Genomic DNA, 27,451 nt, shown 5'->3' with positions numbered 1-27,451 from the left:
AGCTAGTCGTTCATGTTCTAGATGCAGCGACCTACAAAAGTGTTCACAGAAGATCAAGCTACTGTAATGATTCATAAACGAAAACTTCAAGTAAATTCCATGGAACTGTTACAAAATCAATGCATCCATCCGTTCATATATTTATGTGAATAATTTTATGGCCCACTGTACGCATGGTCGGCAGAAAGCGGAACTTTATGTATAAATATAAACTCTTGTAGAAAAATATAAGGAATCGCGAGTCACGCATAATTATATGCTTTGACGAATGTAACATAAGTCGAACAGTATTATATTGTATTAGGAAACACTTAATAAATTCTCGAAGCTTTCTATACTCTATAATCATGGTTTAATCATTCCTTTCACCAGCATTCGCGCTTAATTATTTCTGGATCGCAAATTTCATGCATCCGCGAATAAAACGATCGTATAAAATTTCAGACAAGAAAGTCCGATAATAATCGGATCGAGATCCGCGAATTATGGCCGTACACAGAAAACGCTGAATTAAATCGGCGTACACCGAAGCTTCCTTTCTCGTTTGCAAAGTGGAAGCGCGGGATAAGGAAAGAAGTGGAACAAAGGCTAAGACGGTTTACCATGGATTACCACGGAAATTGCGAAGTACGTGGCAAGTCTTTAATCGCGGCAACATTTCCGGGCGCTTGGTCTCGCTCGTACGCGCACGCGACGCAACGCGTCCCGGCAGTCAGGCCGATTTTCGCGGCTTAATATTCCGCTCGCGCGCGCTATTAGCGCGATGAACGTTCCAACGCGATGCGGCGCCTCGCAGGTGCGGCGCTCTCTATTAAAATGAATTCCATCATCGAGAATCCGCGACCCGAGGAGGCCCCGAGCCGCGGGATCAGCCACGCCCATGGGATCGCGACATATCGCGTTTACACGAAATTCGCGTAACCTCGCGCGAACATTCCCGTGTGTGCCGCGTATGATGCGTCGTCGTATCGATCCAGTATCGCCGGACCTCGACCTTGGTCCTTGGAACTGGCCGGTGCATCGACCCCCTACTCGAACACCCTGTACACGCCGTGGCCGACTGCGATTTTTAGTGGCCGTCTGCACAACGGGCCACGTTCACCGTTACCACCGGAAGTTCGATCGCGTTTTTGCACGCGAGAGGGAGGAACCGGCCGAGCGAAAGCTGCTCGCGGAAACCCGAGTTGGCTTGATACTTTATTCAAGTCTTTTCGACCTGTTCGATTCTTTTTCACCTGATCGATACGTTCCGATCTATTTCACGCTAGCTTAACCGATCTGCAATTAGAGCCAAAGATATATTGGTTGAATTATAATATAATTTTATAATTTTTTAAATCTACTATTCTTAAGTAAATCTAAATATCTTATCTATTGATATATAATATTAATTGTTAAAAATTTATATGATATTAATTGTTAAAAATATGCCAACATTCATTCTTTGGGTCACTATGATCCTATCACTATGTAATCCGTAATAAACAAATGAAACAATTATTGATCTCAGATACTGTTTCGGAAAATTGTAATTTTCTTTTATAATAAGGTAACAATAAATCAATAATGATAATTACTAAATAATAATCGCTGACTCTTTGCCAATCCAAATATGATATTTTTTGTTCTGTTATTATAGAAATGGATGTTTACCCGTACATATAAACAAATGAAATTACATTGCACCGCGACATAGACAACTTTCAATTGGATTTAACTATCAGAAGTCCAATGGTCGGGCCGGCCCTGAACCACCGAGTCGAATTACATCATTTTTGCAGAGCAACAATGGAACGAGGCAATTGGTCCCGACGTCGATGAAGACATTAGTCGTCGCCGGAGGACGGGGTCGACAAGGCCGGGGTCGACAAAGAATTCATCGTTGTTTTTTCGTCGCACGGGTCGGTGCATCATCGATCAGAAACACGCTGCTGCGTTGCACCTTGCGCCCAGGTAATTGACTTTCACCGTCGTTCTCGCGCGCTGCGACAGACGTGGTCTGCCGCGAATAAGCGGAGAACAGCGACGGTGGAAAAAACGAGACGAAATGGGGTGAGGGCAGAAAACAGCAGGAGGTAGAAGAAGAGGAGGAAGAGAGGAAAGAAGTTCTGGCAGGGACCACCGCGGCTGGAAACGCTACCCTCGTCCTTGAACCGTCGCCATTGGCGAGGCGATCGCGCGTCAAAGGCTGACAGAGAAAAGCGCGAGGAGAAAGAACGGAGGAGGCACGGGGGACAAGCGGGACGAAGGAAAAGCAGGAGGAGGAACACGCGAGCCGAAGAAGCGAGAGGGAACGAGCGAGCTGCGACGCTTTTGTCGGAGACCGCCACCACTTCCGGCGACGAGGACGCGAGCCCGGACGAGACTCGCATACTCGATTGAACCCGATGGGCAGAACCAGAGTCGAAGCAACGAAAAGTCATCGTACGAGCTCGTCTATCCCCTATCGGCGAAGACCGTGCGAGCTTTCGTGTATCAGACTTTACGCATCGATTTCTATTCTCGAGGAACGCTTGGCTCTTTGCAACAAATTATAGCGGAGCTTCCTATCGAACTGTGCTGTCGAGTCTTGGTTTCCAGGAATTCTCGACAGTCCAAAATTCTGTGCGAATTCTGTCGGTGAAATACTGCCGGTGATTTCGATGGAACCTGCTGAAACTTACTGCAAATTCGAGCACGATTTCCCCGCGAGGAAATATGTACCCCGGTTCCAGTCGAAGCTGGAGCGAAGATGCCACGCCTAGTTGAGACATTTCATGTGGAAGGAGCGAGGTAAAAGATCTTTCAGGATTCTTATCAAACTTAACGAGGTTCAAGTTCTTCTTCTTCTAATAATAATAACAATAATTAATATTATTATTATTTATTTAATGTGACTGTGGTATACAGTTCTTGGTCCGATGAAATCGAGGGCCACAAAACCACGCCTATTTTCGCGTTTCCCATAGAAACGACAACACAGATAATATTTTGTTGACACTTCGGGAGGATACAAAGAACTTTAGTTACCTCTATGTACATTCACTCTAATGAAGCTGAACCGGACACTCAAAGTATTCCATACAGAAATAATAACACAAATAAACTTTCACCAAAACTTTGATGAGACCTAAAGACACTTATTTCCCTGTAAATCATTTTGAACCAATGTACAGACTTATCCTAGTTCATAAAAAATCAGAAGCAGCTACGTCACGCTCACCAAGAACAGGGCTCGAAATTAACCAGCACGTAGCATGAGGATCGGGAAGGCCACGCCCCCTGACTTCCGTCGTGCATTACGCTCCCCGGTGACCGTCTAACGCATACACAGACACACATATACTAATCACTTGAACACATATTAAGTATTAGGATCACGCGCTTAAGGTTCTCCAAGCCAAAAAGGCGATCACGAGCAGCAAGACGTGCGACGACAGCCAGAAGGCGTAACCCTCGCGATCTTTATGTTGCGTGTTGGTTGATTCCGAGCCCTAATCTAGAGAGTCGAATACGATCGCTGTCGCGAGTTTACCTTCTCCAGCATGGTTTACCCCGAGGCATTGGCCCCGGGGACAATCGACGTGCATGATATTACACGCCAAGCCTGTCCCTATCATTTGTACGTGTCGAAACGCATCTGGAACACGGTGATTCGACGGTGCATGCGAATCTAACGCGCAAGGAAAAGGCCAAGCGAGAACGTGGAATAAAGATGGTGGTATAGTGGCAGCCGGTTTCCATAGTCCTATGCCGTCTGTCCGAGCCGAGCAATGCGTGTCCCGAACAGTGCATCGTATTGTGAGCGGTGCGTGTTCGAGCGTGCCGGTACGCATGTACGCCTCCGTGCGACGGGTACGTGTGCGTGGAATCGTGCTCCGCCAACAAAGGACAAAGCTTGTTTCCGCGATAATTTCATTTTTCGTTGCTTCCATGCCGAACGATTAGCGTCCGAGGAAAACGCGAAAATTTTTCATTATGGCGGCGTTGCTTTTGGCTGGACGTCGACTTATCGGAGCACCACTAGACTTCTACACCTCCCACTTGGAAATAAAAGGGGTTCAACCCTCGATCGAGGGGGGCTGAGTCACTAACTTGCTCGTTATCGGTTGCTCTGTAATCTGGTCGATTGTGCAAGGTGAATAGAGACTGCAGTGCCCTTATTTTCTTGGAGAAAATAAAGGACGAGGCAGGTATCGGTTCATGTTTCAAAGTGATTTCATTTTTATACTGTTCACAAGTATTAACATTCCCTTAATAAATCAGGTGCATGCTTTCACGCTGATCTTATCGTGCCGTCAAAATGACCGCTCTCATATTTTTCTTTCTTGCATTGTCCAAGATATGAAGTCATCCCCGTAGCAAATGATTACATGGATTTTTTAACGGAAGTATTGTGGTTATAGTAAAAATATCGAAATGTCTGAATAAATTCAACTACTATTCATAAAGAGGAATATTACAAAATAAAATTGTCTCCAAAATGAGTTAAAAAATAAAATTATCTGCAGAATAAAAGACAAAATAATATTTCCCACAAAATGAGATACACAATGAGGAATTGTTTACGAAATGAAGGACAAGATAAAATAATAAAATTATTCACAAAATAAAGAACACAACAACGAAATAAAGGACTGTCCCCGTGAGTAAAAGACGTATAGTTACCGTAGCTATAAATTGCCTCATAAATCACTGTCTTGGTTCCAGGAGCAACGAACCTGTTATTGTCGAAGATGAACTTGGAACTAGGAGAACTTCTTTTCCCTCTGATACTTCTTTTCCGGCTGATCCTCGAGGCTCCTGATGCGATTAATGCGGGAAAAATTTATTTTCTCTGCAATCTAAGTTGTTTGCACTAGCTTATTGCCGGCTCCGGAGCTAGCAAACATATAAATCGATTGCAGCAGAGATGCTTGCTCTTGGGTATCGTGTTTCTGAAGGGTTCGAAGGATTTTTATGAAACCAGGCAACCTGTTATCGTTGCAAATCCACCCTACTATCTCGACTTACTCGAATTGCAGGCCAAGCATATTAAGTCTCCAGCCAATTAGGACGCGGAAAACCTAGCTAGCACTGCTCCCTAGCGTCTCACGGTGTTCCCCGGAGTCGGATAAATTGTTCCATCATGGGGAACACTCCAGTTCGGAGCAGTGTCGCCGCAAGAGTCTCGTAGCATAGAACTAGGCCAGAGAGCTCGGGGAGTAGACGGCGAAACCTGGCGGATGGCCGGTGGGTCCTATGCAATTACGAGTGGCTGGTTTAATAAGAGTTTCCCGCGTCAATTATTCGGCAGGCAATTACTCGTTGCCGCGGTTCCAGGCGTAAAAACTCGTCTCGCCCAGGAAAAAGGGAACCGTAGCTCCCCTTTCGCGGTCGCTGGAGGCGGCGCGGCAATTATCATAGGCTCGCGGCGAAGGCAACGGCATCGGGGTCCGTTTTTTTCTCGAAACCGCGAAAACCCAGGTCCTCGAGGGTTGCCTCCCTCGTTCACGGAACCTACTCGTTTCCATCGGAATGAGCGCGAGCCGTGTTTCCATGCGGCGCAGCGCGGACCGGAGCGGACCGGAGAGGTGCGCAACTCCACCTAAATCCTTGACCTAAAAACTAATGCCCGCGGTGCGCGGGAGAAAAACCGTGCGGTCTGGGACGCGGAGAGCTCGTCGAAAGGTGCACGGGGTGGAACGACACCGTCTAGCAACGAGAGCAAGCTCGATAACGCGTTGAAAGATCTTGTTACACCGCGCGACCGAGCCGACCGTCTTTTTCGTCGAGAACCAAGATCGAGCCGCACCTGGGCTCGATGTCTTTAGGCCGCAAAGTGTCAAGGCCTCACAAATGCCGCACCTGGCTCCAGCGTCAACTCGATTCTGCAGCGACCGCCATTTTGAAATGCCATTTGGGGTCGCTCGACACCGAAATATACGAATCTGATTCCAGTTGAGAATTTCACGAATTTTATTCTTTGTTCCTCGGAGCTGAATATTATGCTCGTGGTCGGAACCACGATCGTTACGAATTATTCGGGGGTGCGAAATTCTGTGATACAAGGAGGATTGCAAATTAATCCATAATTCTAGAACTGTTTCCACATCTACGCTGATTAAATCATCTCTGTCGACCACACGTACGACTGTTATATAGACTCAATTTCATATGCATAAATTGCACTAATAAGTCATATAAAATAGAAATACTGTAGGCAATTCAAAACTATCTTGGATTTAGAATTAAAATACCGTCGAGTGCAAAAATTTCTCGGTTTTTTTATGAGAGCCGATACAATATTGCAGTAACTGAAATGAATTTTGATGCCAACCGAACGAAAATTCGCACTGCAAGCGAAATGATATGGCAGTACGAGCACCGGTTCCCTTCATAGAGTCGCGCCACATCTCCATCACCCTATATCACGATGCATGTCAATTATGAGGGACGCGCAACTGCAGCGATCTCTGAGAGCCTCGAGACAGCCGATCCCAGTAAATTCTAGAACGCAGCGAGCGTTCATGCGACCACGGATGCTTTTAGCGTGAAGACAGGACCGTGCTGCACCGAAATAAATTTCCGCGCGGTTTCGCGATGGCCGCGAAGGGCCAGACTCGATCGTGGAGTCCCTTTGTTCCGAGCCACGCTGCGTAACCGCGAGACAAAGCCGCGAGAGGGGGGGAGGGGGAGGGGGAGGAGTTGGGGTCCGTGTGTCCCGGGAGGCTAGACCGAAGGACACACTCCTGACGCGACGTGCCTTTTGTCCGATGTCATCGTCGATGAATCGATGACGCTTTTCCTCCATCAAGTCGGCGCGAAGCGGCGCGGCGACGGGCGAGCAACCTTTGATTCGCTCCGAGTATCCACAGAGGACTTATTCCGTAAGGTTAATTGAGCCCCGGGGCTAACGAGCATGGCAAGAACCACGTCCCTCGTAGATTTGTTTCCACGCGAATTATTTGCGCGAGTCTCGCCCCCGTATCGCCTAATTGAAGCCGCGTGGGTACAGATTCGGTTAGCCTTAATCGCGCAGCGGCCTACTAATTACACGCGCCGCGACTCCCTGCGACCGAACATCATCTTCCTCGAACGGGGACGAGGATGATGCAGAAATTTTTGCTGCCGAAATCAATCCCATTTCCTCTCGCCACCCTGCTCGCGCGATCGTATCTGCCCGTCTGCTCGTTCACAATGAAACACCGGTCGGCAGGGGATGTTTTCACCCTCTGGGTATGGTACACCGCTGATAGACAAGTGTTCAATGTTTTTTTTTCAACGATACTTGTCACCAAAGTTTTCTAAAAATAGACAGATGACGTTTCGGCGCGTTCGTTTGTAGATTGATGATGCGAGTTTCATTGTTTTCCAAGGCAACAAAATTCGGTTCGCTCAATTCGATGTCCTCGGTTCGTCCTTCGTTAACTTCGCCGTGAAACACGGAATTATTCCGAATGAAAAATAGAAGACCGGAGGTTGAAGTCGGCGAAGTTTGCTTCATTTATCTTCCTGGCTCCGATTCATTACCTTCGTCTCGTTATATCTCCTTGGAAACTATAGATAAACACCAGGGACGGTTGGTTCCGGCTCCAATTCACTTCGCCTAATTATCACTTTCGAATCGCGAACAAATCTTGTAGATAAATCTTGGAGAGCACTAATTTGTATACATATTGTAGGGTTCATCCAAGTATGAAAGGCAGAACGGAATGAATGAGACAGATGTTTACAGAATGTTTGGGCAGCTTAAAGTGACCTGGGATAATTGCTTAGGTTTCTGGAAGTCATGCATAACCGAAATATAGAGCGTGAGTGAGTGAAAGGGAAATAAAGAAAGACAGAGAGAGAATGAATAGAAAAGCGAGAAATCTCTACGTTACAATCCTACATTATAATTTTTAATATCTTGCATCTCCGCGACTGCAAAGCTCGGAGCTACCCCTTTAATCTGCGTGTAGAATTAGGTCGCTACAATTTTTTCTCGCAAAGTTCCAATGCTTTAAACGAAAACTGTGCCGCCGTCATTAAAATAATCTAAAGTACGAGTAGATTGCACGGCCGGAATTATTATGTAAATGCGTTTTATATATGTTCAGTGTAAGTTGAATTCAAGTTAAATATACATTTTAAATGCAGTAACATTTTTTCGTTCTCAAACATGCCCTCAAATTTAGGATAGTATAATCGTGGGTATGTATGATATTAAAAATTAAAATATCGTACCGTAAAGTAGATACTTCAAGCTTTAATTTTTAAAAAAGCAATCATGATTTTATGTCAGCTTTGAACGAAGTTACAGCTGTTCGAAGACTGATAATTTTCCAATAAAAAATTTCCAATGCTTTAATTTCGACGTCGAGTGTAATAAAAACATTCCCCCAAACCAATCGCGACACCAAAGAAAACTCTCAACTGAATCAGTAAAATTCGCTGGAATTCAGGCTGGAATTCAGGCTGGGGGACTGCAAAGAGGCGAACACCGTAACCGAGACCGCCATTTAAGTCCATCCCCCCGAAAAAGCTATTGCGGGCCCTATGCAGAAAAGTGTTCTCGATTGAGCCGCCGGGAAAAGTGGCTTTGATGTTCCTTTGTGCGTCAGTTTTTGGATTACGGTGCGGTTAGAGTAGGTGCTCGTTGGATCCATGCTGGGTAACTACTTCCCCGCGGCTCTCCCTCGTTTCCGTCAGGTAGGAAAGCCGATGCATTAGCGAAATCGAAAAGATTAAAGAGCCCTGGAAACGGCGGAGTTGGCCGCGTCGCCGTCAGCGTCCGCGGACGAAGGAAGGAAGGAAGGAGCAGCGCGACTCGGAAAACCTAGCGATGGCGGATTGGATTCAGGGTTGCGCGTAGGTTCGCGACGGTGTCGCGCCGGGAGAATGAAAGCGCAGCGATCGTTGGATCGTTTCGCGACCAATCCAAAGGATCTCGGAGAGCCGTGGCACGCGAGCAAAGTGAAAAACGCGAGTCTGTCTGGCCGTTTCGCCAACAAAGCTAGGGGGGGAATAAAAAATTCCACTTGTCCAGGGCGCAGACATAAAGTGTCGCGAGAGGAAAAAGAAGAGAGAGACGTAAATGCTAGCGGCAGCGGGAAAATATTTTCTCTCTATGTTCTCGCCGAGGACCCGTGAATGATCCGAAAGACAATAGCGAATGCCCTAACGAAAAACGAGCCGGAGAAATTTCGCGTTTCCATCGAACGTCGTGGCTGTATCTCGCCACTGATCCAACCAACCTTTAGAAGAAGAGCATGTTTATCCGAAACATTTGTAGAGAGGAGAACGGCGAAGATGATCGTCCGAAGATCTAGAAAATGAGCGACGAATGCGTTGAGGTATTTATGAAACCTCGCTTAATCATCGCAAACGGATGTTACGGGTGACTTATCGTACAACGATCCAAGAATAACTTAATTACATCGGTTCGTCGACGGTAACGCCGTCGTCGTCATCATCGTCGTTGTCGTTGTCGTCGTCGCGAACGAACGAAACCGCAGCGCGGACCATAACAGTATTTCTTACCGGCTCATCGTGACTCGCGACACGTGAGCTGCGTGCTCGGACTACTAGCGGATTACCTGGAACGATAATTAGCTACTGTGCCTTCCGACCGCTCGCCCCGACTGCCAATATACACCGGGATGCAGACTTAATGGGTTTCTCGATATCCAGTACTATGGTGTCTCCGAATACGTGGACAAACATTCAACGACAAAAGTCGAGAGAACGGCGTTACACCCGCATGATGTTAGTGATGCTTATGCTATTATTTACAAGGATCAACCATGCTTCTTCCGTTAGAGACTCTCAGAAATGATTCCTGTAGTATACTTCACAGAGTTCGCTAGCTAGCATTCTACAGTTTCTATTTCCTTTTTTATTAGTAACTCTTGTGTGATCCATTTCAGGGATATTCAAGACACGAGCAATACAAATTTTTTTCATCGATTGTATAAAAGAGGTGTTTAAACTATGTTCCTCCACACAGTTATATCAAATGGAAATACTATAGATCACAGAAACTATCTCAGACTTCTCGTGCAAGGGATTAATATATTGCGTCCATTTGGACAGTTGTTTCGTCCTTTTATGAGAAAATAGGCGACAATTGTTTAATTAAAGTAAATGATTAAAGTACAATTTTTCTGGTAGCTTTAAAATCTTATGTTCACAGAATTCTTGCTTTTCATTGGCGGAACCACTGAATCAAATGCTTCTTTAATACCCTTACAAAAATAAATTCTTTTGATAAATGAAACAACTTGATGAAGCAAACCCAGCAGATTATGTTTCGTTCTCGATTTCTTATCAACAGTTGCGTAGGCGAAAATGATAAGGTTTTCAGATAATGGTGCGGAAGTTTCGAGGTCGACTTCCATTCATAATGTCATAGCCCATCCCATTTCATACTCTAAGCGGCCTTTTTACCGCAAAACGGATACTGCAAGAAGACCTAGTAGAGATGCGCCAGGTGTGTGGAACCTGAATCATACTAAATGCCATCATGCAGCAAAAGCGCAGACCCTCTAATGAATTTCTCATGACGGTGTTGCGAAACTATGCGCTCGAGATCCTGCACTAGACAGGAAGATTACTCTGGGTTCTTTAAAATTTCAATCATAGGGGAAGTGGCCCGAAGTTCTAACTAAAGTGGCGTGTAAGGTGTCAGCTGACACATGGGGTGCCGGTTTCGGAAGCATACTAACCGCTAGACACGCGGTTATTGTTTATGCAAATTCACAGAAAATACTTTGTTCGAATCGTACAGAATCTTTAGCCGCTATTGCTCCACGAAGAATGTTACAGTTTCGTAAAATGCAGTCTGTTAATTGCTAATAAATGGCTGCACTTAATAAACTACTACTTTAAATATCGATAGATCCAGATCCACCAATTAACGCATGATGCATCATCATTCTCGGGTGCCGTGGATAAATCTCCATTGAACACCTTTAACCCTTTGTTACTCCAATTTAAAGGACCACTGCTATGTTAGAATGGCCCTGTCTTTGTAAGTGGACATCTAAAACCGTGTACGTTATCGTTAAAATTATTTTCGTATCGGATTTTTAATAAATTTTTACATAGCATAATCTACCCAGTAAATAATACAAATAATACAATCTGCAATAAATAAAATCGAATGATACAAGAGTGTCTTGAAGCGATCAAAACGCCAGCAGACACTTAAATCGTGTGTACCTTGAAATGCTAGGCACGACAGAGGGCTAATTGGAGCTACGATAGGTTAATTAACCGTTTTTTTGCATTCAAGAAAAATCGCGATAGACACAAAAAGGTTTTTCAACACCTTCTTGGCGCCTGGTGTGCTCGGAGCAATTGAGGCCGGCTAGAAGAGGCTAACGTCCACGACGAGGGCCGAGTACCTCGACAAAACACACAGTTTTATCTCATCAGGATCGATCGGCAAACTACTGAAAGCTGCGATCCGGTACAATTCCTTGTCCGTCCAGACAGTTCGAACGACTCTCTTATTGCAAGCGCCAAGACCGAGGAAAGACACGTTCGTATCTGCAATGCGGCTGGAATTTATCGACGGACAAAACGCGGCTGGAGCGAGCCTCGCCAAGTTAAGCTCGGCGGTCGATCGACACGGTTATCGTCCCGCTTCTACCGCAACCGAGGTAAGCATTTCACCGCGTTTGCGACCATTTGCGACCACTGCGCGTGGAGAACCGTCCCAAGTGCGCAAGGAGACGTCTAGGAGAGCCTGTGGCCGGGACAGAATGCAACGCGGCGAACCACCAGAAGCACCGACTTCGACTTTCGCACTAGAAAACTAATCGTTCAGGCACTTTAAGAGCTTTGCTCCAAATCCTCGGTGTTTCGAACTCCTCGATGCTCGTTAGGTCGCGACGAGCTGGCAGTCGGCAGTTTTCCATTGTGCACAGCTGGTCCTCCTGTATCTAGGTCCTAATATTGCCGGCCCTCGAAACCGCGGACGTGTTTGCGAAGCAATCGTCGGTTTCTACCGCGAGTCAGCAAACTTTTTATCCCGGCTAGACCCGACCCAGTTCGCGAACTCGTGCAATAGAGCGCAGGAAGGTCGCCGGGCGGCCGTGAAATCTCGGATTTCGCGGGACAAGCATCTCCGGAGATCGAGGGGATCGAGAAGCGACCGTGGCACCCAATCAAAATGCAGAGGGAGTCGCGGGCCCCTCAGGACGGCCCTGTCGCACCGCTAATTATAACCGTCGACGAAACCACCGCGTCGTTGCCTCGCGATACGGGGCGACAGCGAACGACGATGACGACAAGCCGGCGCGCGGCAAGTGGCCAAAGCTCCGCGGAAAAACAGATTTTCAAAGAAACCGCTCCGCGGCGCGACCATTTTCCGTGCGCCAGCATTTTACCCGCTCTTCTTCCTCGCGAAAGCAAAGCGAAATGTCCGCTCACGCTAATTAGCGCCTCGGGCCACTGGCCGAGGTGTTTAAATCACGTCGCTTTAGAGCTGCTAGACGCCTCCTGCGACGCGACACCCGGCTGATTGATAGCCGGGAACGTTTTTAGCATGATCCGGAAAGGTACGTACGTTAGCTCGACTCGTTTGTTCGTTCGAGAGAGAACTTTCATGATGGTTCGCACTTTTATGGCAAAACGTTTAGCTTCGAGACATTCGTTAGACATCAGAAACGTTGCGTACAATGAGCACAAATTTTTCAAAGTGTCGCAAGATTACTTCTATGGGGATTTTTATTGAGATTTACCGGGAAGGATTTCCAGGTGTTTGCCTCTGATCATTTAAACCAAAAAGTAATAATTACGCGTTTTTATCTTTATTTCGCACGTTTCCCTACACTGCTCCAAAAAATTAAAGCGTAGAAAATTGATTACGTCTAATTTTGAATTCGGGAACTAGAGATTTCAAGCATTAATTTTACAAAACTCATCATCGTACGATGATTTTTCGCAGTGTTATCGTCTGACAAAGTCGGCCAATTTATCGGGGGTGAAACCACCCTTCGAAGTATATAAGGTAAAATACGACACATAGTTGAAAATTAGCTCGGAAATTATCATAGCAGGAAGACTAATCTTTCCGCTGTTCGAATGTGCACAAAATGTACAGTCCAGGGGGGCGATGAACCCACGCAAGGATCTCTCTTGTGTACCGTTTTCCAGTTTTCCAGCTAAATCACAGATTCGCGACGGTCCGCGTTAAAATGTAATGCGAAAGACAAACGGGGCGTTGCTCGGGGGCACGCGAAATACGAGCCGCGCCGTATCGGTAACATTCATCGCGAGCTCTTGATGCGTGTGCGATATGATCTTTGCAGTCGCGTTTCAGATACGCCGGCACGATTCGCGCGTAAAGACACACCGTGCGCAGTGAATCGTCGCGCGTCTCAGTCGAACATGGAATCGCAACTTGCGATACCGAATCCTTCGTCGATGGACAAATCGTGTTTCCCGTGGTAACAGTCTATTGCATATTTCATATCCTTTGCGTAATTGGTCGCGAAAGAATTTACAGCTTGCCTGTGGGCGAAGCTTCCGCTTCGGGAAAAGTTGCTGTGACTTCTGCAATAATTTATGGGTCTGCGCCGCGTTCGCTATTGCGTTTCGATTATTCCGTAATATTTTGCTGGGTTTCGGTTCCATGTGCTTCTGTTTTGGTCCAGAATTAATCTTCTTTTGGATTCCAGCTCGGTCTGTTTCAAATTTTATGGTGTTTGTACTAGAGCTCGGTTCAAGTAATTTTTTTATTAAAAAAGTTTAGAAAATTAATTTCTATATATTTGCAAAATTTATCTGAAAAGATACTGGCACTCGTTCCCAGTTAAATTCATTCCTTCACCCCTTGGGTTATAACGAGTTAGACTTCTGATGAATATTTTGTACATAATCTACTTACTAAATTCTATTATCTATGAATATTATTCCATTCCTGTATATCGAAACCGTAAGGAATTAACATTGTCTTGTTGTATTGGAGAAATTATGAAGACGTAAGTTTTGGTCCATTCCTAGTTCAATCTCGATCGGTTCCAAGTTCTGGCTTCTTTCTACTCCGCTCCAGGCGCCACCGCCGTTCTGGATATTTTCAAGCTGCGTTTCATCTTGTTGCATTCCGGATGCGACTTCGTTCCGTTCCAGATTTCAGACTGGATTCGAGCTCCGTATCACATTTGTCGGATCCTTCTCTCGACTCTGTGTGCTCCCCTCTCGCTCCGCTATTTCTTATACCAATTTCCTAACTCTTCCTTTACTTGCGCCGCGTTTTCAGCCATCCTTACCCAAACTTTGCTCGGATTGCCTCGATATTCAAATCAGATTACTGAAATATGATCGAATCTACGAAGCGCAACATTGTTCTCCCAAAGCGGGGACAGTGGTCGAGCCAGATCTCGAGTCGACTTGATCTTCGAGGAGAGCTCCTTTGGCAGAGAGACAAGAGCAAAAGATAAGCGGGCAGCCGGCGCTATGGGCGAAGAGCGAACGATGTAACGCGTTATGGAGTATCGACCTGTTGGCACCCCTGCGTGCCGCAGCTGCAGCGTATCTCTATCTTTAGCTTTGGCCCGTGCCCGTGTCGTTCCATCGCGCGGGCCTCTCCTCCATAGCCATGGTGGGTGCTCTCTCCCCTTGGTGTTTCTTTGCTCGCGTAAACCCGGAGCGCGCGCAGCCCACTCGGCCCCCTTAGAAAATCACGACCCTTCTTCGCCGGGAACACCATCCACACTTCGTCACCCGGGGAAAACTTCAACGGATCCCTGGCTGCTCGATGGATTCGGTCGACAAGGGCTAGCTACCCCCGTCACCTTCTCCAAATTTAATGAAACTCGCGGCCTACGGAGGACTTCAGAAAATGTTCATTAGCGGCTGCTCGCTGATTTTATTGGCGACCACTCTTTCGTTCATGGGGCTGATTGCCTTCGACGTATCGACGCATTTGGTCTTTCTCTTACTGCGAGAACAACTTAACATAATCGACAGTATTCCATCACGGTGCTTTGGGACTACAGTTTCAATTACAATTTTTGTAAAAGATTACAATTCGGTATATTATAACTAGACTACGGATTTTATACATTTATGATAGAAATTGCCTAAAAATAGATGAAATCTAAAGCAATGAAAACGTTTAAACAATTGGAAGATACTATTGGCATTAAGTTCAACTCATTAAGCTTGTTAAAAGAAGAAATGTATGTTTGTCAAGCGGTCTATTTATAACACGACTTGTCTGTTCATATTGGTAGTGGAGACGTTTCCATAGCGTGAAATTTTCTGTGGTCGTAAGCAGGGTGTTCGTCTTGTAGATATAATTATGCGTGGTTTGTCCTTAATGGCACCTAATTCAGTAAATGGTTGCTCTTTTATAAATGTAACCATATATTCAAACGTCTATTGATCTATTAAGTAAGGAATTTAAGATTTGTTTAATTTTCGTATTATTTCAGCGGCCGACAAGACGTCAGCATTTTTGTGATTTGTACTTTCTAGCTTTATAAACGTGTTCAATGTTCGTTTTCGTTCTATGAAATCGTTAAATAAATGGCGGAGCACTCCAAGAGCACGGTCTCGATATGATATGGAACGTATCTATCGCGTTATAGAAGGGTCGACTGTACTATGTACACATGGCCTCAGCTTCGACGATCATTTCCGTCCCTCTAAATTCAAAGGCTAATGAAATGTTCGTCTTCAATATTTGTTCGACCTTTGAATAGATAGAATGATGACAAAGAAAAAACGTCTGCCGAGTATACTTCGAAGATCCATATTACGAGAAACTTTCATGGAAATCCTAGAGAGCCGCTCGCAACCCCATAAGTTCCTCTGTAATCTAGGGCATCGGGCAGAGGAATGTCTCTTCGGAAAACTGTGTCTTCGAGTCCCGAAGACTAAGCTGCTTAGCCCAGTTTAATACAGTCATTTTCTCCGAACCCGATCGTGTTTCTCGTTCGTCGAGGAATCGACCAGGACGACTGGCTATCTCCGAGACGGCATCGGCCTCGAGCGATTCGGAAGGAAAACGCTTTCGATTTGCCCGACCGGTTCCCCACGGGGGACACCTGTCGCGAAATCGACCGAGATCCGGAGGAGATGAGGAACGAGATGCGAGAACCGAGAAGGAAGAGGAGCAAGCGATCGCAGTTATCCGGATTCCGTCTTTCTTTTCCTTAATCACAGTGCGCACCTGCTCTCCCTGAAACGCGTGGGAATCAGAACTTGAGAAATCATTTCGAGGAGGCGTATTTATCTCGCGGATAAAATTCTTTTGAATTCGACAAGGATTTTTACTCTAAACTGACGACGACAGCGAATATTTTTAGAAAGCATTATTCGAAAACGTATTCGAAAACGTTCGAATAAAATTTTGTTCGAACAATGCGTAACTCTGCTCTGGAGTCATTAATTTTTCTACCTTCGTTTTGTTTTCGAGCATAATTAACTCTATATTTATCGAATAAGGCATATTTAAATTTTCTATTAAAAAGTAGACGAAATAAAAGAATAAAATGTCTTGTTTAATAAATATAAAATTAATTATCAAAAGTACCCTTAGCCTCTTCCGAAGTTTCGTCGAAACCGATGTGTGTGTAGTCAATACGTTTGCCAGCAGGTTTCCGTTCATACACGCAACGATTTCTGGAAACCGTGCGGATCGTTGAACTGGAACCAAAGCCGAGGAGCTGCGAAGCAAGGGTGCGAGAAGGAGCTCGCACCCTTGTTCTCGCTCAGCTTCCTCGAAGAAAGCGCGCAGCGCTCCGTGACATAATCGATAAGGAGCTTTTCCCGTTGCGGGAGCGTATCACAATACTATGTTTGCCGACTCGGTTCGCTCCCAATTCGGTTTTCCCCGACTTTCGCTCCCACGAACGACTCACTATCTATAATCACGCGAACGAAAGTCGCTATCGCTGCGGCGAGACACTCTGGTGGCATTCGTAATGGCTTCCGCCGGTTTTTCCGTGCTCGTTCGAGCCTGTCCAGCCAATTTCCCTTTACTGCGATGGAAAACTAGCGAACCATCAAGACTACAATTTTCATAAAACCTTAAGGGCCTCCGATATGGCCGAGAATAATAGGTGTGCACCATTTTAGGACGGTAACTCGAGATACGCGACGAAACTGTGTTTAACATGCCGAGTGCCGCGTTGATCGCAGATGTGTGACATTCATTCTTGACTCATTTTCAAAATCCATATTTGCTTTAACATATTCTAATGCGAAAGAATAAAAATGTCACTCACGATGTTCAATAATAAATTTCTAGATTCAGTGTTATCGATTAAATTGCTCGGACTTTGCAGGATCTTTGAGGCTTGATTTTCAGCACTCAACTTACTGAATGATCAAGGAAAATATTTCGACAAAAACGATTGCTCTAATAATTTTCAATAACTAAACCAAACGTCAATATCATATCTTTGCTGTACTTAACAAATTGCACCGTTCATATTTAAGTGAAAATTGATAGAATTTCAATAAACGCATTTCTGCAGTTACCGTAATTGCAAGACGCCTCAAGCTCGCAGCTTTAGTTATTCTAGCATTAGTTCCGACATAGCTATCTCTAGCCCGGGCTCTCTCTCTCTCTCTGAGATTGATCGCGATATGATAGCCCCGAGCAAATTGGAACTGGTGATTTTAATACGCCAACAGAGGCTTTCAATCATGCCGCGGAGCCATCGAAAATCCAGGAAACTCGGGGAAATTAATGTCGCTGCTCGTCCAGGCGAATGTTAATCACGGTGGGCCCGTGATTACTCTCGCCGACGCGGCGCAAAGAAACAAATAATCGCCGCGACGTTTCATCCTGGCCGTCCACGGTTTATCGGTTTTCGATGGCGATTCTTCCGGCGAGGCCGAGGGGACGAGGCAATTTCGTAGCAGCCCTCTATCCCGAGGGATGATCGCCAGTGAAAGGGAACTTTTGCGCCCGTTACAATTCCGTTTGAGCGTTATCGGAGCGTGGCTCCGGGGACTTTCTTCCTCGACGACGGCGCATGGGGACGTAACTTCATTAAGGAACCCCAGGTCAGTTCGCCGAGGGATCTGTATTATGCCGGATCGGAAAATAGACAAACGGGAGGAGAAGAGAACCACGAGGAGCACGCCGGGAACGAAAATTGCGCGATCTCGGCTTGCCAGGCTTTTCAGTACGGAGTTCCAAGCGAGTTTCGCGAGCCCACTGTTTCCATTCACCGGAGAAACTCGTGGGTTCGATGCGCCGCAGAAAAACTGCGGCCATTGTTGCGGACGAACGACCGACGCGACGCAAAGAAACGACGACGAAAGGCAAATTGCGCCACAGTTTTCATAGTTTTCGAAATTTCAGAGTCGATATCACGCGGTTGCAGAGTAACTGTTGTTGAGTCGATTGAATGACTGATGAATAATCGTTCCAAATCTCTCGCGAAAATCTCGCAAAGCCAAAGTAATTTCGTCGTTCCCCTCACAGCTACAGAACTGGACCTCATCACAGTAATCTCTTTCTTCAAAAACACATTCTTAAACGAAGAATTGTGGCATTCCATATAACTTGGGTGCAAGGTAATTGGTTAAGTCACTTAAGTAACTGCTAAACGACCACCGCAAGACTACCACAAATTAAATTAGATTAACAAGTGTAGTCAATATTATAAATCAGATAAAAATTGTGTTGCATAGACAATGAAACGACTGCATCTAAAATTAGCTACTCTGCCTTATCTGCCAGGTCCCAGTGTCAACAGAAAGGTTGAGTTAGGTATCTGGATGAGACATCGATATCCTTGAGACATGGATAAAAATTCCAGCGGATACTAGAATTTATCAACGATCCGTATTACGGACATTTCTTTTTACGGACAGAAAATGTGTATGAATGTTTGATAGTCTTCTAGACGAGGTCTAAGACGTTCCGTCTGGCAAGAAATCGATTGGCATTCCCGAACGCGAGGAATGCGACCGGCTCGCGTCGACGTTGAACCACTCCGTTTGACTTCCTTGCCGTGCTGGACTGTTGTACTGTCAGTTTTGTCGTTTCAATTGCGCCGTTGACTCAGGTTCGTTGATAGCAATGGAAAATATTTGTGATTCCCGCGATGGTGTTCCCTGTCTCGATAAATCGTAATCGTGTTGCCGATGGAGACGAGATAGTGGGACGATGAGTCGTGTCATCAATGGCATAACGAGGAATATTTATCTTAGACGATATTTCTATGACGATTAGCTCGATGGAAATGTTCAAAATCTAGAAAATGTAGAACAGCTAGAAAATGTCCAAGATCTGGAAAATGTTCAATAGTTTATACTCAAAGAAAGAATTTCGTTAACATCAGATTGCTCGAGCACTTATAGTTCAATGATAAAAGCAACTGGCGTAAAGTTTGACTTGATTTGATGCTGGTAGCAGACGCGTTAAGTCATAATCCCCTATCCCTTATGGCTCTCAACCCCTTTCCAAATTCATTTTCATCAATGTCATCATACTTTCCAAATGCAGTTATGCATGCAATTTAAAAATCTCGCATACTTAAATTAACAATGGATAAGATCAAATAACTTGAAATATTAACACCTTCTATATTTTTTTATTTGAAAAATTGAATAGTTAAAAAAATCCTAACAGCAGCCTAGCAACCCCCTGAAACCTTTCTGTGCTTGATAGTAACGTCCACGTTGGGAAACAATGAGTTAACCAAATCGTGTTCTGCATTTTACCAAATCGCACCCTAAGCTGTTTCTGATTCTCGCTGTCTTGTCGCGATTGTTTTCTCGATCAACCAGACCGCGGCTGACGCTCATCGACAAGATTATCGACAGTTGGAAGAGTTCTCGCGATTCTGCGCACGTGAATCTTCCTCCTGTTGCCGGTATCACTGGCAACTGTCGAACACAGGGCTATCTTAGCAACAGGAAACATCGGGCGTGTCAAGATAAGCCTCGCAGCGGAATGAGAGTCTCTGGCCATGCAAAACGAATTACCGCTGCACGCTGCGCCCTTCTACCCGACTGCTCCCCGTAAAAGGGAAATCGGGGTCCAACGAACATCCCGAGAAAAAAAAGAAAGTACGATACGGCGCAACGTTATTAATAGCACGATGGGCTGCTCGTATATTTATCGGTCACCTTTCCATCATGGGAATCGAGAATAAGATCAACAACCTGCCTTTGAACCTTGCACTTCCAGCAGGAAACTTATTCTAGATTGTCTAACTAATGGACGATTCTTTGAAGATGCACACGTTTTCTGTAAAAAAACAAATTCGCTCGATTTGATTCTTAACACTGTCGAATATCGTATCTTTCAGAAATGACAGATGAAGTTACTTAAGTGCACAAATAGTTTGTATATATAATTCTATTAATATTCCCTCCCTGATACTCCGGTAATTTTTTAAATCCTCGTTCCAAAAATTCGCTAGTCTTTCAAGAAACATAATTTCGCAGTAAAAATAGTTCGCTTGAAATATTTTCAAGTTCAGTGAAATAAGGAGTAATACAAAATGTCGTACTTCACAAATAAAATAACGTTTATTAACGTACATAGACAATTCCTAGGATTATCAAAATGTATCTAGTTTGATAAAATTCCACGTTTCATTTCAAACTTCACATTTCCCTCCAATTTCGAGGTTCACAGGGAGCTTCATTTATTTAAGTTGTTTCAGCACTCGAATCAATTTTTTCAACAATGAATAGCAGACGTTTTACTTTATATTAGACTCTAGTAAAAAAGCTTGTATACAAATCGTTCTCAGAGCATTGCACCGTAAATATGCAGATGCACTCGAATTATGTAACTCTCAAAGTTTCCCAGTGGTCGTTGCACGATCGACACACACGTTCTCGCGACTGTCACCGAGACCTAGGACGGCGGTATGTATATGTTTCCGGAAAGCTACGTTTCCTATTCCCATTCGTTTGTTTTCCTCAGTTTATTGTCAAGGCAACAAACGAGAATGCGATTGTCCATGTGACGGCGGTGAAGATCGTCAAATGAAAAATTGAACTTACCCAGTATTTAGCTAATTACGATACTTACAAGAAACTAAATAATTCGGCTGCATTCCTTAAGAATGTATAAACACGTCAAACAAGGGCTTGAAACACTTGGATTTTACTTTAAGAGATTTAAATGGACGTTGAAATCATAAAAAGAATTCCGTATTTTTATTTTTAAGTTTCTAACGTACCATAATAACGGGATTGAAACACGTGAATACGCAAACAATAATGAATGCTACACGGTTCACGCAGTCCAGCACTTGGCACACTGTACACACGTAAACGTCACATAAACACAAATATTTCAGGTTAAGTTTGCAGTTAAGTCCAGCCTTGATACCGCCCCGGATACGTTGCGGCGGGTGTAGAATGTACGCAGGTGTCCCCCTCGATCCTTTTTAGTCATGCCCCACGATCGCAGGATTAGAATAATAAAAGAACAAAAAATTCGATCGAACAGGTTTCTTTTGGAACGGAGCACACCACGCCAAGCCACATCTTTCGAAATCCTTGACAATTATTGGTCCATATTCAATGCATCGATTGTCAATTACAGTATTTGAGTTAACTGTATTAATCGGTAAAACTAATCATAATTAACTGCCGTCGATTGTGAGAATCGAAAGATCGAAATCTTTCAATCAACCAATGTGTTGACAATATACCCAAAGATTGCGGCTTCTATCATTTGATCACCTCGAATTTTTACGAGTTTTACAGTTATACTGTGTTAGGAGTTTTACAGTTAACGCAGTGATTTACACCGCGGTAAACGTGTTTTCGAAACTGCTTAGCATAACATAAAAGCTGTAGATGACATAAATAAGAGTAGGAATTTTGGAATAACGATGTGGGCAAGCGAAAAGTTGTTGGGGAATTGGGGGATACGCGATGAGTTAAACTCACCATCAGGTTAATAAGAATCGAGCAACGGACTGAAGGTACTCACCGGCGAAGACTGTGTCCTGCAAATTGTACTTGCTGGAGGCAGTTTTGCCGACTTTCGGGAAATCCTTAAGCTTCCGGCCGCTGAGCTTGAGCTCGCCGCTCAAGTGCGCTTCCTCCAGGATTCGCTCGAGGCTTCTGGTGAGCTGCTTCTGTATGTGGCCGCTCATGTTTGACGCGACCATCGCCATATTACATTTTTTGGGCACGTACACACGCGGAAGCACGGCAGCGAATATTCTCCTCCCCTAACGAATATTCTCCTCGTCTTCTCAACGAGGCAAGAATTCCTCGCAAACAAAAAAAGACACTAAACGCACACCAATCCTTCCCCAATGCTCGCTCCTGCGCTACTGATTCACCAGCCGATGGAACGTGCATCGGCGCATTCGACCGCAGCGCCGCCAATCTGACGCCATTTTGAAACTTATCGAACCTCATCCGCGTTCGAGAATCGCAACAATCGACATTTAAAATTCTCCACCATTCTTGAAAGTGATAATCTTCGAAAGGTTCTCTTTTCGTTATCAAGTCTATTCCTTTCATATTAATCATTTTGCCAGTTCAACGAAGTGTGCAAAAAGGAAGAAACAAACAGAAACTCTGCAATATCGTAAGAACTAAACAAAATTAATGATTCGTTTATATTTTAGTAGTCAATTTTGTAATGAACGGAGATCCAGCTCCGGGTTGAGATGTATAAGATTTACATTGCGTTTGCTAATGAATGTTACAAATATACCTATATTTACAAATTACATTCAGTCATATCGCATAATTCTACATCATACAAAGTGGATTTGATTTTTAATTCTACTAGAACGCGTATGTTCGTTAATTGTTCACCTGCGCGTCGACTTGAATATTGTTTGCTATCTGATACTGTCTTATTAATTCTTGTTCCACGTTTGGCAAACAAGGATTGTATCTGCAATATTCCATGGTAAATTCTCCCTTTCCTTGTGTGGTTGATCTTAATTCTGCAGAGTAACCGAACATGTCGTTCAATCCTACTTCAGCGGTTAGAGTAAACCATCCTTCGGCCGCGTCAGTGTTAATCACTATGCCACCGCGTTTCGATATTTGACCCACGATCATTCCCTGTACCGACAACGAAATATATTATTGTATATATTTCCTATTCTTACCGTCTAATAATTATTAGGCTGCAGACTTTTTATGAAATAAAATGTTTCTGTGTTGAATGTAACAAACAGAAGTTATCAAAACGTGCGTTTCTCTAGTTAATGACGTCAATATATCAATAATAGTATGACAATGTTCTTAACTTCTTTGAAAGTCTTTAAAGGTTCGTATTCTACGTACTCATTTTTGCTACAAGCTCACAAAATCCAGTGTCTAGTAAAATTACTCTTACCTGAAACTCCAGTGGGGCATTCACTTCTACCAACATAATCGGTTCCAATATCTGCCAGGATCCTTCTCGGAACGCGTCCTTCATCGCACCCTCAGCGGCTAAGACGAATGCATACTCAGAAGAATCAACACAGTGATGCATACCATCGATTAATCTGAATCTAACACCTGCCACTTTGTGACCAGACAGTTGTCCATGCTCGCACATGTTCCTGAAGCCCTTCTCCACGCCGGGAATATATGGTTTAGGTACGTTTGTTCCTACTGTTTCATCCCTGAACTCCAATTGAGTGTTTTGATCGGCTGGAAGTGGCTGAAACAACATAGCTGTGTGATGTCGCATTCCATGAATGAACATAATGTAGATCGCCCGAAATACCTCTATTATTCCAATAACACGGCCAAACTGGCCAGCACCACCAGACTGTCTTTTATGGAGATAGTCGAATTCATACGGTTCACGTAATGTTTCGCGGAAAGAAACCTTCGGCTTTCCAAGGATAATGGGACAATTAAATTCCCGCTCCAATCTTTGCCCATAGATCTCCAGGTGTAACTCCCCCATTCCCGAAACAATGGATTCCTAAATTATACAATTATCTTTTAAACCAGAGCCCATAAAATTAGTCAGATATTTTAACCTAAGTTCATTTGTAAACTATTTGTTGTATGAAAGCAATTTGTTTTGGTTCTAGGTGATGCAGTTAAATGACTCAGCATGCGTAATAAAACTTGAATAAGTTACCTTGTTGTCTGTATTGTACTCGAATCTGAAGGTGGGATCCTCTTTGGTAAATCTTGAAATACCTTTTACAAAGTTGTCTCTGTCTTTTGTGTTTTTTGGATTGATGGACATAGATACTACGGCGTCAGGTACGTAAATAGACTCCATTGATATTTTAGAATCAGGAGTGCTGGTAAATGTGTCTCCTGATGCGCAGTCTATACCGAACACTGCGAAAATATCTCCAGAATAAACAGTGTCTACATCTTCCATTTGATTCGCGTGAAGTCGTACTAATCTTTGTACTCGGACCTGCGGAACAATATATTAATAGAAATACTTATTGCTAATCAATAGGTATACTACTTTTAATTGACAACCTTTCTACCCGTTCTCGTGTTGTATAAAGTATCTGCCTTGCACAACTTTCCTTGGTAACAACGGAAATAAGTTAGCTGGCCAAACCTACCAGCTTCCAATTTAAATGCTAATCCGAGAAATGGGTTCTTGTTGTTTCTTTCAGATTTTAAGAGAACTTTAACAGTCTCGTTACTGTAAATCGGAGATAGATGTAGTAAAATGAAATCAACAACTTGTGAGAAAGTATAGAGTGCATAAAAATACCTGGTCTGCTGAAGTGCATAATTTTCGACTTCGGCAGGGTTTGGTAAATAATCTAGAACTGCATCCAGCAATGGTTGAACACCTTTATTCTTTAAAGCGGTTCCAACTAGAACGGGTGTGAAAGTTCTTTTTATACAATTTCTTCTAATAGCATCTTTAATGTCTTTTTCAGGTATCTGGACTTCATTTAGATACATTTCGCCCAACTTTTCATCAACATTGCTCAAATGCTCGATTAATTCTTGTTTACCATCGTTTGCCTCTATGTAGACAGATATATGTAAGATCAGTTGCAGTGATATTATTATACAATCACAAAATAACTGTTTTATATAATCATTATATCTATACCTATCCATTACCTGCTCTCATATCTGCTGGAATTTCATCTTCTCTCACAACTTCACCATATTCTCCCTCAAAGTATAGTGCTTTTTGAGAAACAATATCTACTATTCCTTTACAGTTACTCTCTAAACCAATGGGTAACTGTAGAAATGCAGCATTATGGTTCAATTTACCCCGCATCTGATTTATTACTCTCTTATGATTTGCACCTAATCTATCCAGTTTGTTAATAAATGCTAGGCAAGGTACATTGTACCTCTTCATTTGTCTATTTACAGTCATTGTTTGAGACTGAACACCTCCCACAGCACACAATACAAGTATAGCTCCGTCTAAGACTCTCAGAGCTCTTTCTACCTCTACTGTAAAATCTACGTGACCAGGAGTATCAATGATATTAATGTTGTAATCTTTCCACAATGTATAAGTTGCAGCTGACTGAATGGTGATGCCTCTTTGCCTTTCCAATTCCATGCTGTCCATTGTTGCTCCAACATTATCTCTACCTTTCACCTATTTTACAAATGAATGAAGTAGAAGTATATCAATTTTACGTAGACTATTTTTCCTCACCTCGTGCATTTCAGAAATTCTGCCAGTGTAAAATAATATACGTTCAGTTAACGTAGTTTTTCCGGAATCAATATGAGCAGATATACCGATGTTCCTAATTTTGTCTAACTCTTTATGCTCAGCATGTTGCGCAAACTTTGAAAAACATCGGGAACTCTACGAGTACAAAACAAAGTTAAATGGTGTCAATACCTATATATTATACATAATTACATATTGTTTAATTCTATAGCCATTTTGTAATCTAAATTTTATAGGTTATCATAGTTACCTTAAAAACGTGTGAATGCACCCGTGACAACATGTTTAAATTGGTCTTATGTCTTAAAATTGTTACAATAGTCATGATAATTAATTTGTTTCTTGACTGTACTCACAACAACAAGTCTATTAGTTTTATTTTAAAGTTTACTCATTACCACTTGCTACTACGGTATATCGAGCCATTTCTATCACACCATATTGTGCTTTTTTATCCCCACCATTTTGTTACGCATCCAGCTTCACGCAGTTGGTTTAGAAACAGAATAGGAGATAATCAAGAGAGACAGAACGAAAGTAACTGGCTCTATGCATGAGTATCAACACGAATGAAAATCCTAGGCCATCTCAATCATCCTTGCTTGCGATCTCACTCTTTTCGCGCATCCGTTTATCTAGACTCCATCTAAAAACTCGGCGCGATATTCGACTTGTACTTTTTGTCAGCGATAAACTACCACGCATCCTAACTATGAATATGAATGCTGTACCTTTCTAACATGCTCAATATAAAAGCTAAGGTTATATCCAGTAACGACACATATCACCACATTCCTATTAAGAAGCACAATTAAATTCCTATAAACTAATAATCAATGAACGCAGCATAATAACATTGTTTATGATCAGAAAGGAGTAAAATAAAATAAATCCATGCAATAATTATATTTTTCAAGTAGAGTTAGAATAGGGAGTCAAATGACTAAAGGAAACGCGAACCGTTTTTTCGCAACACTTAACTAGAAAATTTAAAGTTAAACATCTCAAAAGAAACGGGACAGTGTATTGTTAATGTTGATATTAATTTCTTAAACCTGAAAATAACGAGTCCCAAGCACTTTGATTTTTATCTACGCGACGCTAACAGGGACATCGTCGAGCGTGTTGCAGCGGCTTATTCGCGGTGTGACATTCATTTATTTCGCAACTCTAACGCAAAATGCAACATATTAACACTTTTCGCGACACGATTTTCTCGCAACACTGATTTTGAAATTAATTCAAAGGCAAGCCGTGGCTGTTCTATTCGCGACTCTAATTTTGATCTTTGTTCAAAATGAACTAAAACAACGCGGGATTATTTCGCAATGCTATTACAAGTCGCGGATGTATCCATCTGCGCTTTATTTACATCCGTTGTATTAACCTGAAAATAAAGAATCTGAAAATCCTAGTTAAAAAGAGTTATTAGTTTCAAATAATTCTTCGAAATAAATCTGTTTCGATGAATGTGAACAAAATTTACTTGAGAAGGAAAAGAAATGATAATTGAATTCAAACGAAAAACACGAATTATTGAAAAATATACAATATACCTTGCAATAAATATGCGGTCACTGTACTCGTAAAATTGAGAATACTACAAATAAGGAAAGAAGTACGAAGAAACAAATGAAAACAGGGGAGAAGAAGCAGTGGCAGCAACAGCGGCAAAGGAAGGTAACAGAAGTGAAGCAAACAAAAATATTAATTTTTATTTCTAAAAGATAATTTCATGTTGTAATTGAAAATAAAATTTCGATAAATAAAAAGAAATTAAAGTAGATGTAGTATGATGCGCAAAAAGAGTGAAACCGCAAGCATGGTAAAGGGAGACAAGCTACGTTGGTGTCGGTGTGACTGGTTTTGCTTGTATTGTGCTGATGTCGTTCTCTCTTGCTTACTCGCTACTTC

General features: G+C 43.3%; 2 protein-coding genes across 3 annotated transcripts in view; both read right to left on the bottom strand.

The window, feature by feature from the left end:
* The window catches only part of Lrch (Leucine-rich-repeats and calponin homology domain protein), a 40,063-nt gene extending 17,855 nt beyond the window's left edge, over positions 1-22,208 (bottom strand). For both annotated transcript variants that reach the window (XM_078192487.1, XM_078192486.1), the window contains exon 1: positions 21,875-22,208. In XM_078192487.1, coding sequence (XP_078048613.1) covers positions 21,875-22,061 — 187 coding nt within the window. In that variant the 5' untranslated portion in view covers positions 22,062-22,208. The remainder of the gene's footprint in view (positions 1-21,874) is intronic.
* Positions 22,209-22,488: 280 nt separating this feature from the next.
* On the bottom strand, positions 22,489-26,381 carry Mefg1 (mitochondrial translation elongation factor G 1). Its single transcript, XM_078191984.1, has 9 exons — positions 25,788-26,381; positions 25,517-25,672; positions 24,958-25,456; positions 24,596-24,857; positions 24,352-24,523; positions 23,993-24,283; positions 23,627-23,830; positions 23,249-23,560; positions 22,489-22,971 (listed from the first exon to the last, which is right to left on the bottom strand). Exons 1-9 carry the CDS (start codon positions 25,860-25,862, stop codon positions 22,705-22,707), a joined length of 2,238 nt encoding a protein of 745 aa, XP_078048110.1. The 5' UTR covers positions 25,863-26,381; the 3' UTR covers positions 22,489-22,704.
* Positions 26,382-27,451: the final 1,070 nt, after the last annotated feature.

The sequence above is a fragment of the Augochlora pura genome, chromosome 10 (genome assembly GCF_028453695.1).
Source record: "Augochlora pura isolate Apur16 chromosome 10, APUR_v2.2.1, whole genome shotgun sequence".
Lineage (NCBI taxonomy): Eukaryota > Metazoa > Arthropoda > Insecta > Hymenoptera > Halictidae > Augochlora > Augochlora pura.
This window is presented reverse-complemented; position numbering and strand designations above follow the sequence as displayed.

What these genes read in the sequence shown, in the direction of transcription:
- Mefg1 (XM_078191984.1), bottom strand. Translation starts at nt 25,862, where the DNA reads ATGACTATTGTAACAATTTTAAGACATAAGACCAATTTAAACATGTTG. An exon ending in GAATTTCTGAAATGCACGAG is followed by an intron (nt 25,457 to 25,516) that starts GTGAGGAAAAAT and finishes TTTGTAAAATAG; the next exon opens with GTGAAAGGTAGAGATAATGT. An exon ending in TCCAGCAGATATGAGAGCAG is followed by an intron (nt 24,858 to 24,957) that starts GTAATGGATAGG and finishes CTGTCTACATAG; the next exon opens with AGGCAAACGATGGTAAACAA.